Source organism: Dendrobates tinctorius, unplaced genomic scaffold (genome assembly GCF_039654945.1).
Source record: "Dendrobates tinctorius isolate UK_male_01 unplaced genomic scaffold, ASM3965494v1 ptg000227l, whole genome shotgun sequence".
Taxonomy (NCBI): Eukaryota; Metazoa; Chordata; class Amphibia; order Anura; family Dendrobatidae; genus Dendrobates; species Dendrobates tinctorius.
Window position 1 is genome coordinate 1040570 of NW_027361894.1, and position 14756 is coordinate 1055325.

At 47.2% G+C, this 14756-nt stretch overlaps 1 protein-coding gene across 2 annotated transcripts; it reads right to left on the reverse strand.

The window, feature by feature from the left end:
- Nucleotides 1-1708: 1708 nt before the first annotated feature.
- On the reverse strand, nucleotides 1709-13499 carry LOC141059345 (uncharacterized). Of its 2 annotated transcripts, XM_073555668.1 has the most exons (13): nucleotides 13427-13499; nucleotides 12111-12149; nucleotides 11582-11851; nucleotides 11087-11164; nucleotides 10678-10773; nucleotides 10540-10614; nucleotides 9967-10260; nucleotides 9420-9869; nucleotides 8727-8929; nucleotides 8519-8647; nucleotides 8299-8429; nucleotides 7996-8226; nucleotides 1709-1774 (listed from the first exon to the last, which is right to left on the reverse strand). In XM_073555668.1, the coding sequence occupies exons 1-10, from the start codon at nucleotides 13471-13473 to the stop codon at nucleotides 8526-8528; spliced, it is 1674 nt and encodes a 557-aa protein (XP_073411769.1). In that variant the 5' UTR covers nucleotides 13474-13499; the 3' UTR covers nucleotides 1709-1774; nucleotides 7996-8226; nucleotides 8299-8429; nucleotides 8519-8525. The 2 variants fall into 2 exon arrangements, with proteins under 2 accessions (XP_073411769.1, XP_073411770.1); XM_073555669.1 differs by lacking the exon at nucleotides 10540-10614.
- Between the last annotated feature and the right edge of the window lie 1257 nt (nucleotides 13500-14756).

Sequence of the window (14756 nt, forward strand, 5' to 3'; positions counted from 1 at the left end):
CTCCAAAGCACCTTGGTGGTGTCCCACCTGGCCAGCTGGGACGCGGCTTCTAGTGGTGGTGTCCCACCTGGCCTGCTGGGGTGCGGCTTCTGGTGGTGGTGTCCCCCCTGGCCAGCTGAGACTCGGCTGCTGGTGGTGGTGTCCCCCCTGGCCAGCTGAGACGCGGCTGCTGGTGGTGGTGTCCCCCCGGGCCAGCTGAGACGCGGCTGCTGGTGGTGGTGTCCCCCCGGGCCAGCTGAGACGCGGCTGCTGGTGGTGGTGTCCCCCCGGGCCAGCTGAGACGCGGCTGCTGGTGGTGGTGTCCTCCCGGGCCAGCTGAGACGGGTATCAGACACCTGAATGCCCGGACCTCTGACAGTGGAAGTGACCCAGGGTCTAAAAAACGACAAAGTCCCTTCATTTTGAGTAATTCCGGTTAAGTAGTATAACGCAACCCGGCTATCTTCTTCCTTGGTTTGAGTATATATGTATATGTTTGGCGTGAGCCAGCAGAGGCCGTCTCCCCCCTGGGCAGCTGGGACAGGCATCAGACACCTGAATGTCCGCACCTGTGACAGTGGAAGTGACCCAGTGTCTAAAAAACGACAAAGTCCCTTCATTTTGAGTAATTCCGGTTAAGTAGTAGCATATGGTGCAGTCGTTCACCGGATTAGGGAAAAGTGGACTTCGGTTACCGACTGCGCTATATGATACAAATTAACTGGATTTACCCAGTTTAGGGAAAATGAACTTTGGGTAAATCCGGTTAACTATGGCCTGTGATTGGCTGAGGCAGTCACATTTTCTGGTCAGAAGCAACCAGGATGGACAGAATAGTTGAGAAGCAATTATAAGTGATAGTACAAACACTTACACAGTAAAATAACCTTATTATAGAATAAAATAACAATATAGCTCACAAACTTTTAATATATAAAGTGCACACATATAAAGAACGGTGGGTCAGATGCATGGATAGAGCCCATGTAAAAGTGTCAAGCTTTCAAGCCTGAACATTCCACCCCTTCTCCATACTCGTTTCTTCAGAGTCCATAGTCAAACAAAACAGTTCTGTCCCTTTTATAAATTAGGCAAACGCTTGAGCAGGACCACAGGGTTCATCCTCGGACGAGAAGGGCTGGGTCCTTCAGTGCTTTAAAGGAAAACATACTGAGTGTTAGTATGCATTACTTTTTTTATGTCTTTATTTTAACATGAGGGTACCCTTACGCGCAGCAACAGTTGGCAGATATGTGATACCTATTGGCAGTGAATCAGTGTCAGGCCGTTTGAGTGGCCAAACGGACCGGGCGCTGAGCGAGCGCTTGGTCTGTCAGGCAGATGCTGTAGGAGCGTGACTCAGATGTGCACGGACACTGATGGTGCCAGAACATGTTTGTTTCTGAAAACTGTAGAGTATAAAGACACTTCCCATCATTTAGAGCAGGGATCTCAAACCTCAGGCCTCGAGGGCCACAAACAGTGCAGGATTTCCTTAGCATTGCACAGGTGACGATTAAGGAAATCCTGAAAACCTGCACTGTTTGCGGCTCTCGAGGTCTGGAGTTAGAGATACCTGCTCTAAATGATGTGAATTGTCTTAATGCTTTACAGTTTTCATAAACAAACATGCCCTGGCTATCACATTAAATGGCTGTACTTTAACACCAGTTCTCTCACACCAGTTCTCTCAATGTACATAAGCATGTTCCATAATTACCTGGAGGAGCTCCTATTTAGCGACTGGCCCGCCCTTGACAGTGTTTCAGTGCTGGGTGAAGAGCCTAAACCTGCCCTGAAATAAAAACATGAGTATTAGAGCTCTTAAGGAGTGCACCCATTAGATTGGCATCTCAGTATTGAAATCATTTTAAGCCAGCTCACCACTCATCACTATTCTCCAATCCATATGGAGCCTGCACATCAGCCCTGCCTCGACCATAAACACAGTTTCACAATAGATGACAATCTGGCTCAAAACGAATGGATTTTTTTTTCTGTTTCTTTAAAGGTGCATAACAAAAATCAATGTGACATATCAGTGTGACCCCAGTCAACGCATTTCACGTGCAAGATGCATGCTTATTCATAATCTAGACAATGTCTCATGAATAAGCATGCCTGATGCATGTGAGAAGTGCTAACTGGGAGTCATGCTGATCATGGCTTAGATCTTTCTTATGCACCTTTTTAAAGAAACCTTTTTTTTCCCCAAGATTGTCATCAATTTGGTTGAATCATAGTATTGAATTAGTATACCTTTAACTGTCTAATCAAAGGTTCTCTGGTGCCCTCTTCTGCAGCTCTTTAGAAGTCTAAAGGCCACGTCTCACATAGCGACATCGCTTCTACGTCACCGTTTTGGTGACGCTAGCGATGTCGCTGTGTGTGACACAAAGCAGCGATCAGGCCCCTGCTGGGAGATCGCTGCTCGTTCAGGAATGGCCTGGCGATCTCCCGCTTGGCGGGCTGATCGCTGTGTGCGACACCTTCCAGCGACTCTGCAAAGCGGACCCCTATGGAGGTCCGCCTTGTCAGAGTCGCTGGTAAGATCATGCTCGCTGGTGAGATAGTCATGTTTGACATTTCGCCAGCGATGCCGCTGCGGTCCTGCCTCCGTCACGTCACAGCGATCTCGTTAGCGAGATCGCTGTGTGATGGCACCTTTAGAAAACCACCATGGTTACTTACCGGTAGCCGGTTTTTCCGGAACCCATGACAGCACCACATGAGAGAGGGATCCGCCCCGCCAGGACAGGAACCTACTGAAACATAAGGGGCGGCACCTCTCCCCCGCTTCAGTTGGATTACAGAGCATTTGAGAGGACTTCCCGGTTAGTTACATATTTATCCAACACCACATCACACAAAAACACCCGACTATTGTGCACACCCAAACGGTGAAAAAGGGGGGGAAATATACGGGTGCTGTCATGGGTTCCGGAAAAACCGGCTACCGGTAAGTAACCATGGTGGTTTTCCCTTCACCCATGACAGCACCACATGAGAGATTCTGGAGACTTCGACACCTTAGGGAGGGACCACCGCTTGCAGCACTCTTCTACCAAAGGTCAAGTCAGCCGAGGAGGATAGATTTAGTCTATAGTGTCTAAAGAAAGTTGAGGGTGAGGCCCAGGTAGCGGCCTTACAAATTTGCTCTATTGATACCTCTGCTTTCTCAGCCCAGGAGGTCGCCACGGCTCTGGTGGAATGAGCCTTGATGCCGTCAGGAACCGGGACGCCACTAACTGAATAGGCTACACTAATGGCCTCCCTAATCCATCGGGCAATAGTCCCCTTTGACACTCCATAACCTTTCCTAGCACCCTGGAAGGCTACAAATAGGGACTGGGACCTCCTCCACTGAGTGGTTATAGACATATACTCTACTAAGGCTCTTTTAACGTCTAGGCTATGAAACTTTTCCTCCCCTGGGTTTTTCGGATTTTCGCAAAAGGAAGGGAGGACAATTTCTTGGTTTCGGTGAAAGTTAGTTACTACTTTCGGCAAGTAAGCAGGGTCTGTTCTCATAACCACCCTATCCTGGTATATCTGTGTATATGGTGGGTTGACTGAAAGGGCCTGCAAGTCACTAACCCTACGTGCCGACGTTAGAGCTACCAGAATGATGGTTTTTAGGGTAAGATTTTTAGTTGAAATCTGCTGTAAGGGTTCAAACGGCTCCTTCGTAAGGGATTCCAGTACCAGATTTAGATCCCATGGAGCTATTTTCGGTAAGGAAATTGGCCTAGATCTGTGGCAAGATTTTATAAACCTGGCTACCCATCTGTTTGCCGCTATATTGCAATTGTATAATGCCCCCAGCGCTGAAACCTGTACTTTGAGGGTATTTACCGCCAGGCCTAGCTCTAGGCCTGCCTGCAAGAACTCCAAGATGGATTCGATTGGAGGTTCTTGACCTAACGGTTTTCCCAGGAATTGTAGGAATTTCTTCCACGTCCTGCCAAATATGTTGGTTGTTATTGGTTTTCTACTTTTCATTAGAGTAGTCACCAATCCCGGGGAAAACCCTTTATCTCTCAAAAGTGCCCTCTCAAATTCCACGCCGTCAGATGGAGCCCCTTGACTTGTTTGTGGAATATCGGCCCCTGAGCTAATAAATCTGGAATTTCTGGCAGTACCCACGGGTCCGAGAGAGACATCATTTGTAGCAGTGAAAACCACGGCCTTTTTGGCCAGAACGGGGCTATGAGGATTACTCTGGCTTGCTCGTCTCTTATCTTTTTTATCACTGCCGGGATTAACGCTACTGTGGGAAAGGCATAGCCCAGTTTGAACGACCACGGGATTTGTAGAGCATCTACTGCCCACGGGTTTTCCCCTGGGTTCAATGAGCAGAACCTCTTTACTTGCCGGTTGCTTTTGGTGGCAAAGAGGTCGATTACCGGCTGCCCCCATAACTGTACTATCCTTTGGAATATTACCCGATTTAAGGCCCACTCTCCCTGTTTTAACTTGTTGCGGCTTAGAAAGTCGGCTTGAACATTTTCTGTCCCTTTGATATGTAGGGCCTTCAGGGAGGTTAGATGTTGTTCTGCCTTGAGGAAGATTCTTTTGGCTTCGTCCATTAGGGAGTTTGACCTTGTCCCTCCCTGGTGGTTGACATACGCCACTGCCACCCTGTTGTCTGACATAATTCGGACGTTTTGGCCCTGTAACATGGGAATGAATGTATCTAGGGCTCTGTTTATCGCTCTCAACTCTCTTAAGTTGGAGGAAGCCTTCTGCTCTATGTGACTCCAGGACCCTTGGGCTATATGTTCTCTCAGGTGTGCCCCCCATCCCGAGGAGCTTGCGTCTGTCAATATTACATCGGACACGGGCCTGTGCCACAAAGTCCACCCTGCTAAATTTGTGCCGTCTAGCCACCAATTTTCGGAAAGTTCCAGCTTCCCTTCTAAATACCCTTTTAATCATTTCTGGGCTGACAAGATTTCCACCTGCAGTTGTCGGGTATGAAACTGTGCCCAGTTGACCGCCAGGATACAGGCTGTTAGCGTGCCCAACAGGGACATTGCCTTTCTTAGGGTCATGTGAGGATGCTGTATTGCCGTAAGAGTCATTTCTCTCACCTTCTCTAGTTTTTTCTCTGGCAAGAGACAAACTTGTCGGTCGGAGTCCAAGACAAAACCTAGAAATGTCTGTTTCCTTAGGGGTTGAAGTTTTGATTTTTTTAAGTTTACCATCCAACCCAGTTTTTGCAGGGTCTCTGTTATCTTGTCTACCTGATGTGCGCAGTGATGTTCTGAATTGCCAATGACCAGAAAATCGTCCAAGTAAGGCACCATAATCACATTGTGGATTCGAAGGAAAGCTGTCATCTCTGCTATTACTTTTGTAAAAATCCTTGGCGCTATGGAGATGCCGAACGGAAGAGCTGTAAATTGAAAATGCCTGAGGTCGCCCTGGATGTATAGGGCTACCCTCAGGTATTTCTGGTATTCTTGGTGCATCGGGATATGGTAATAGGCATCCTTCAAATCTATTACGGCCATGAAGCAGTTGTGGTGTAACAGCTTTATGGCCGAAGTCACTGATTCCATTTTGAATGTTTGGTTCATGATCCATTGATTGAGGCGCCTCAGATTTATTATTGTTCTGAAGGAAAGATCGGGTTTTTTTATTAGGAAGAGGGGAGAATAGAACCCCCTTCTCTCTTGATCTTTTGGGACCTCTATCAGAACTCGTTTCTCCAACAGTCCTAAGATTTCTGTCTCTATGGCTAACTGCTCTCCTGGTTCCTTCCTGATGGGGGTTACCACAAATGAAGCTCTTGGATGCTAGAAGAAGGGGATTTTTAGGCCATTCTTTATAATGTTCAGAATCCAATTGTTGGCCGATATTTTCTCCCATTCTTGGGAAAAGAACCTCAATCTTCCCCCCACAGGAGGGCTGGTGTCATTGCGGGGATTTTTTGGCGGTTGAGGAAGTTCCCCCAAACATGAACCCTGGTTCTTTTTTCCTCTTGTCGTCCCACCTTTTTCGCTCTCCCGGGGGACGGCCTCGATTGAACCTTCCCCTCCGAAAGGGCGGTCTTCTTTGATCACCCATGAATCTGGGGAAGCCCTTCTTTTTATCACCGGCTTTCTCCAGGATGTCATCCAGGTTTTTCCCAAACAGGAACTGCCCATCACATGGTGACGAGCATAATTTTGCTTTAGATTGAATGTCCCCAGGGCAGCCTTTGAGCCATAACGCCCGTCTTGCGGCGTTCGATAGCCCCGCTGCTCTTGCCGTTAACCTCATTGAGTCGGCGGAGGTGTCAGCCAAGAAGGCGGCAGCTCCGTGTAGCAGGTACATTTCTCCTAATATTTTTTCTCTTGGTACTTTGGAGACTAATTTTTCTTCAAGCTGTTGCAACCAGACCATTAATGACCGGGCTGTACAGGTGCCGGCTATTGCTGGTTTCAGACCCCCTGCCGCTGCCTCCCAAGTGTGCCTTAGGTATGAGTCCGCTTTTTTATCCAAGGGGTCTCTCAAAACCCCTGAATCCTCCAGGGGCAGGGCCGACTTCTTAGAAGACCTAGACACTGCCGCGTCAATCTTTGGGACCTTGTCCCAGACGTCCGTGTCCTTAGCCTCAAAGGGGTATCTTCGCTTTGAAGAGGAGGGAAGGCTACCTGACCTCTACGGTTTCTTCCACTCTCTCTCGATTAGGGCCTGAACCTTCCTTTCTTGCAGGCCGCCAAACATTACATCCTCCAGCGATCTCTCTATTTTCTCCTCCTGCAGGCCCATAGTGGACCTGATGGCTTTAAGGAGAGCGTCCGTATCTTCTACTGGAAAGCAAGGTCTGCCCCCCGTATCACTGTCTGAGGATGAAGATGACCCGTGCTCCACTTGATACTCTGAAGAAGAGGAGCCTGACGAGGAACTCGGGGAGGCTTTCCTACTCTTGCTCTTCTTTTTTAATAATTTTTTAAGCGAGCCCTGTACCTCAGATTTTATTATGGATCTGAGGTTTGTTGCCAGGCTCGGCACCTCTTCAGCCATAGTCCGCTGGATACAGCTGACACATAAGTCCTTTTGGCAATCTTTCGCTAAAGGGCTGCGGCATATTGCACATTCTCTGTTTTTCTTTTTACTTATAGCTTTTTTGCCTCTCTAAGTAAAGGGAAGGAGAGAAAAAAAAAAAGACATAGGAAGGCCTATTATAATGTTGTCTAACTTTCACGGAGATCACTCACCACCCAGGAAAGACCGGTACCTGGCTCTGAGGCTGCGAAGGAGCATGCGCTCTGCGCTCTTTTGACCTCGAGGAATCCCTCGATCGGTGACTTGGACGGCTGCTGCTTTTGCCGCTCGAGCGGCTCTTGCGACCAGAAGCTTGCGATGGGGCAGAGACAATGGGGATGGTGAGCGATCCTCCTGAGACGCCATTGTCACCCCTGCAGCCGCTTCTGCTCCCTCTTTATCGGTGAGTGAGCCCCTCATTACCCCTCCCCCCGCGACCGCCAGCCACCTGGCCGGCGCCGCGCCCGGCGCTATGACCGTCGCGTCCTGATGACGTCAGGGGTCGCGCTCCCAGAATCCTCTGCGCCGCTGACGTCAGACGCCGGTCTCCGCCCCCGACTTCCCCTGCATGCAGGCGAAGGAAGGGCGCGCGCAGGGGGAGGGCGGCACGTGGAGGAACCTCCGAAGGGAGGACATCAGGATGTGCCCGCACGAACCCGGGGCCCGAATCAGGCAAAACCCCGGGGACTGCGCTACCAGCTGCCGACGGCCGGCGTCGCAGGTAAGACAGCCCTGCGGACTCTACACGCCGGGACGGCCCTGGGTCTTTCATCCTGACAGGCACCGCCGCTGTCAGAGGGATTCCTTTCCAGGACAGGAACCCAACTGAAGCGGGGGAGAGGTGCCGCCCCTTATGTTTCAGTAGGTTCCTGTCCTGGCGGGGCGGATCCCTCTCTCATGTGGTGCTGTCATGGGTGAAGGGAAAACATCACATTTTGTTACAAAGCAGGTTTCAGTTTGTATTTTACAGTTAAATAATACCTTGATGTGCAGGCTTGTTCATTCATTTCCTCATCCCACGATCGAAGCACAAGAGTGTGGCCATGACAAACGCTTTCTAGGGTGTTTTCCCTGTAGTTCCTCTCTGCTGTCTCGTTGGAGTGGCCAAGATATCTTGCAAATAGATGTTTTTCTGAGTCTTTTAATCTGGAGATGGTCCAGGATTCGATGACTTTTCGAATCATTTGGCTGGTTACAGAGGGAAGCTCAAACCTAGAATGAAATGTAGAGAATCAAACACATAGCTCTGTACATAGGTTTTCAGAAAGATTTTCTAAATCTTACCTTGTATGATAGCGCGTTATGTCATTGGACACATTATATATGGCCCCCCCTGTGGTCGAAAGGAAGAAATTATTTGGCGAGTTTTCATTGACCAGAACGGGTCGTATTTTGTCAAAATACACCTCTAGCCACTGTAAAAGCAAAAACAAATACAAACATGGTAAGATAGCGAGGAACTCTGGGATTTTCCATGAGGAAAGGATACTTTGCGAAATCTTACTTCTTGTTCAGTTGGAGAAAGCGCAAAGCATGCCACTTGTTGGGCGGATGTCTTGTGTGCCTTCACATCGACTACTATGTAGTCTCCCCCCTGAAATGAGTAAGGCAACCTTCTGTCCCACTCTGAAACCTGTGAGGGAAGACAGATGTGAAAGTTTTAAGTGACAGGTGTCATTTGAGGTGATGAGGCAGAGAAGGTGGTTACGTACTGTAAGATTTTGAATTACGCCCGGGCGCTGTCCATGTTTTAAGACCAGAAGGGTCTCCAAATAGTACAGGACGTTCAGCTGATGATATTTTTTTGCTACCACCTTTTATATATTGGAGTGATTTCGAAAAGGAGTTCTTGGCCACATTTAAGATCTTTAGATATTCCGCTGGCTTCAAATGCGTTGTGGTTAATGCGTCAAACCTAAGATGGAGAAAACATATGGTTACATACGGCCATGTGAAAACCCTGGGGACAAAAGAGCGATTAACAAAATATACACCTTTTGAGCTTGGAAAAATTGCGTTTCCCTAGGGAGCACTCCATTCACTTTACCTTTTATTGTAATTCTGGTGAAATGGGTATTCATTGTAATTACTGTTCACATTGTTATATGTTACAAGTGTTTTATATGACTTGTTATCTTTTGTCTATTTTGACATTTGGGGCCACCTGGTCCTTTTCCCTGTTTTGTCCCTTACCCCTCCCCCCTCTCTCCTTTCCCTTGCTTTATATTGTTAAAACCCCAATAAAATGTTTGGAAAAGGAAAAATTGCAAATATATTTTTTTTTCTGGTTATCCAATAAAATGATCACTGCTAGAACACTTTTCTCATTATTATTTTTTTTTGGGGGGGGACAAAAGAGTGATTGGAACAAAATATACACACATTCATATAAGCTCATAACTCGCCTGTTGCTGACCACCTCCTTTGAGACTCCTTTTGCCAGCGACGTTTGGATTTCCTTGATCACGGTATCAAAAATTTTGTAGGCTTTATACAGCTTTTTGTCTTCATGAGCCAGATTGGTTGCTCTTTGCTGATAACGCAGGAATCTTTTCAAGTTTTTTAAATAATTGCATGATGTCTGGCTTGAGAGCCCGACTTCCTGCAGCTTACCAAAGAACGACCGTGCCTTCTGAATGTCCATTACAAAATCTAAATGCAAGCAGTCATTATTCATATAATAAAGAAACCTCAACACATTTGCCACCTTCTGCTTGATCTTCTTCATTGACACCACGTATGTCTTTAAATATTGCGCAAAACCCATCAGAACTGAATGACTATCTGCAAAACGCTTATATAAACCGGCTTTTTTCATGCGTAATTTTAGCCCAGTCCATTTTCTTTTTAGGGCTCTATAATGTAGGATGAAAGAACAATGGTTCAGACTTTGTTACATAAAAAAAAAAAATAACAGATGAGAAAAGAAAGAGACGGTGCAGATTTCCTCACCTGTTCAGGTCCTCATCAGACCCGTCATTGGATTCATGCTCAGAGGAGATGGCGGATTCCTGCTCATCAGAGAAGGTGTATTCTTCACCGGACGACACTTCGTCCTCCTCGTCCTCTTCATCACTCTGGCATTCACTAGAATCCTTCTCCACTGGTAAGTCTCCTAATTCTTCATCATCCATTACCTGAGGATCCGTGCGGACTGGACTTCCCACACTCACCATTTCCCATTCCTCGTCTATAATAACTGGTGAGTCTTTTGGTTTGGGTGTGGCTGGACCTGCTTGCTCATTCCTAAAAAGTTAGTATGACAATCAGCAAATGCTGGAGACTGGGTGTAAACGACCAGTTATGATGTTACAGCCAGGCTCTAAAACAAATATGCCTCTATACGGGCTCCTCCACACAAGCTGAATTGTGATATCGAAGTAATTATGCAAAATACTAACGGGGTGTAACTTACAAACTGTCAGCATTTTGCAGCCTAGATACACAGATTTTAGGAAAAGCCCGGACAACTTTAACTGTGAATGCTGAGTGTATCCTAATGAAAAGACTAAGCAATAAACTCACTGTACAGGCAATCTCTGGCAGTTTCTTGAAAGAGATACTTGAGTTGACTGAGCAGAGGGATGCACGGCACTAGCACTGCAAGGAAAGAAAGCATTATGTGTGAGTTAGACAGACTGACACAGACTGACTGACACTTACACACTCTTGGACATCTCGCTCTCCTGGACCACTTCAAATTCCACCGCAGGGGTAGTGCTGCTGGCACCTGCAGTCTGCTCCTCAAGTTTGACAGTACTGTAAATTTATAAAAAAGCCACCTGATTAACGGACATGTATATCAAATTGCAATGCGCGATCCTGGGTTAGATTGGGTCGATGCATTTGACCCTATCTGACCAAAAATCAGGGATTTAGATGGAGGCTGTGCTGCTCCTCCACAAATGCTGAATTGTGATATCTGGTTAACCATCCAAAATACTAACAGGGTGTAACTTACAAACTGTCAGCATTTTGTAGCCTAGATACACAGATTTTAGGAAAAGCCCGGACAACCCCTTTAACTGAATGCTGAGTGTATCCTAATGAAAAGACTAAGCAAAAAACTCACTGTACAGGTGATCTCTGGTAGTCTTCTCTTGAAAGAGATACTTGAGTTGATTGAGCAGAGGGATGCACGGCACTGGCACTGCGAGGAGAGAAAGCATTATGTGTGAGTTTAAGACAGACAGACAGACTGACTGACTGACACACACTCTCGGACATCTCGCTCTCCTGGACCACTTCAAATTTCACCGCAGGGGTAGTGCTGCTGGCACCTGCAGTCTGCTCCTCAAGTTGGACAGTACTGTAAATTTATAAAAAGCCACCTGATTAACGGACATGCATATCAAATGGTGATGAGCCATCCTGGGTTAGATGGGGTCAAAAGCATCGACCCAATCTGACCGACAATCAGTGATCGGCCCTAACCTTAAACCCAGTCTGCCAAAAAAGCGCCTGATCCATCCTGAAGTTGGGTCGATCAGTCATTCAACACTAATATAGTAAATATACAAAGTCATGTGATATAGCCAGAACATTGATATGAAAAAGTGGAGCCTACCTGGCCGCAGTTGGCTTCCGGACTATGAGGAACCCTCTATCCTCAAGGAAAGGGATTACGTTAGCCAATGTTTCAAGAGACTTAATGTCGTCCTCGTCTATGCTTGTCCCTTTGGATGAGATTTTTCTAACTCTGGCCCTTGCATCAGCAATAGTGGCTTTCCTCTCCTCGGCAGAATTCTTGGTCATGCACACTCTGTATAGATGTCTGTCCAGTCGCTCTGATACTTTAGAGCAAACTGGGCAGGTCAGGTATGCCCTCGTATATTTTCTAAAAAAAAGCAGTATAAGACTGGTGATGCACCGTGCAACTATTGTCAAAGGGAATACGGCCTAACACATTCATAAAGCACTCAAAAAGTTGCAGACATGACAAAATGGTACACTTCACACCATTCCATGTGGTATCACTGACACAGTGTGACTGCGTATTGCATCAAGTAAGGTAATTTACCCATAGACACCAAGAAGTGAATAAAATTTTTTATACATATTGGCAAATGTAAGACACTGATAGGTAATGTACATACTTGCGCACATGAGCCGGCGGATCCACAAGACCATGGGATCTGTATTAAAAAACACACCATGTAAAAATAAAACCTAGCCTGTAAAAAAAAAAAAAAAAATCTCACAGCCTATTTCCACGCAATAAAACAACAAATACATGCTGGTTGTTTTATTCAATCTTTTTTGGGGCAGCAGTGACTCTGTACATTGGGTGAATTTCGTTCTCTAGTGAAGGGGTCTCAAACTCGGCAGAGTAAATGGGCCGCACATAAAAAAAATTTAAGCTGGCGGGCCGCATTCCTTTCAAACTTAATACAGTCACAATTGATAGCGGTATCTAAGGGGTTAAACGGCTGCCATCGGTGCTAATACCGATCGTGGCCGTTTAAATAGGTTGACATAACAATGTCCCAGTGATCCCACAAACGATACGACATGATGGGATTGCTGGGACATCCTTAGGCTGATAGCTGGTGAGCTGTCACAAGACAGCCCCAGTGATCAGGACCAGCGATGCTGAACACTGGTTTATAATGTAAACATCGGTTATCCAGGAGCCGCGCGACTCCTGGATACCCGCTGTTTACCTTGGAAACCGGCATACACGCTTGTTTCCAAGGTAATCATCAGGTATCTAAGAGCTGCGCGACTCCTGGATACCCGATGTTTACATTATAAAGCAGCGTTCAGCGTCGCTGATCGCTGGTCTCTCGCTGTCACACGCGATACGTGCTGAGCAGCAGGAGACCAGAGATCGAAAAACGACCCAAGCCGATCGAGCACGATCAGCAATAACCGGCAAGGGGGGGCGGTCGCTGATCCCCGTCACACACCGCGATCTCGCTGGTGAGATCGCTGTTGCGTCACAAAATCAGAGATCTCGCTAGAGAGATTGCTGTGTGTGACGGGGCGTTAACCTCAGCGGATGATACTATCAGCTCTGCATGTGAGCCGGCGCTATCATCTCGCTGTACACGCACAGCCACAGTCACCTGCAAAATCCAGCAATGGGAGGAAAGTCACGCCTCTTCTCTCTGTGTGCTGGCGTGATGTCATTACAACGCACCAGAGGGATGTCATCACGCAGGACCACAGCCACTACGGAGCGGCGCACTCCTCTCTTCTAGCGTGAGCAGTGGTGTAACTACAAAGTTATGGGCCCTGGTGCCATGCCAAAATACACGCACATCTCCACTCCGCACACCTCATACACATGCGGCTCTGCTCCGTACACCTCGGTCCTCATACACACACGGCTCTGCTCCATACACCTTGTACACACTCGGCTCTGCTACATCCACCCTATAAACCCCTCTTGACCCACAAATAAACTTACCTGCATCCAGCGCCATGACAACCAGCACAGACATTAGCGTCCTGCATACACTGAAGCCCCTGATCATGTGACCTCTGACTCCTCCCCTCCTGTGACCTCATCACAGATCCTGTGCACACAGCCATTGCATGCTCCTAATGCATGCCACTGCCTTCCCCCTTCTACCTATCGCAGGGAGTGCGACGTGGTGCACTGTGGGCCTCAGATGACTGCTTCAGGGGCTGCATGTTTGAGACCTCTGCTCTAGTGGATAGTCGGTTATCAGATTGCTTTGCTATGCACTATGCTAGCAGTTAACTGGATTTACCTGAACCTTAGATTTGTGGGAAGTGGAGTTAGGGACCTCTGCAATAGAGAATGAAATTCACCCATAGCAAGTCGTCCTACAACTGCCCACTGTCCAAATCCAGCATATTGAAGAGAGATAGTAGCAATTCTATGCACCCATCCACATCAATAGCAGCAGGCTCCATGCCAAGCAGGATAGCTTTACCAAAACGTTTCTGTGATAATGCCCTGTGTTCAGGCCACTGAATAAGTTACAGGGGGTGTGCTATAAATTTGAAACATTGCAAGCCCCACCTCTGAAGACCAAAAGGGGAGAAGCATCACATTTTTCTTTCAAATTAGAAACATTGTGAGCCCTCCTTCTAGGGACCAAAGGTGGGAAATGCTTCATATTTCTTTTTTCAAAGTGGCATTCACAGTCTATGTGATGTCTTTTTTTTTCTTTTTTCACTGTGATTTCAGAAGCAAAAATGCTCCTATACTCGCCCTCCCTCCAGGTTCTGCTCATGCCTGGATGGAAGCCATAAATGGTGCTCACTGTGCGATCGCCAGGGAGGATGAGAGTCTGTCGCCTTATCTCATTTTTTTGTTTGTTTTTTTCACACAGCTGTAATGTACACAGGGACATGTTAGTGTATAATCTAATATATAAAGCGCAAAGTGTGTGTGTATATGTGTGTATGTCCGGGATAGGCATCCGCACAGTCGCAGCTACAGCCACAAAATTTGGCACAGTCACACATCTGGACCCCGAGAGCGTCCTAAGCTATGTTGTGAGGTGAAATTTTAACCCCGCGCGTTCCAATTCACCAAACAATTTTGCCCCTATCTACCTACTGGGGGAAAAAGTGTGTGCGCGTCAAGCCCCGCCCCTTATTATGATGTCATAATGCCCCTATTTGCATACTGGGGAAGCAGTGTGTGCGTATCAAGCCCCGCTCCTCATTATGATGTCACAATGGTTGCCATGGCGACGCTGATGTCATCATAGGTTGCAAGCCCTGCCGCCGCTCATTATGTCATAATGGTGGACTATGGGATG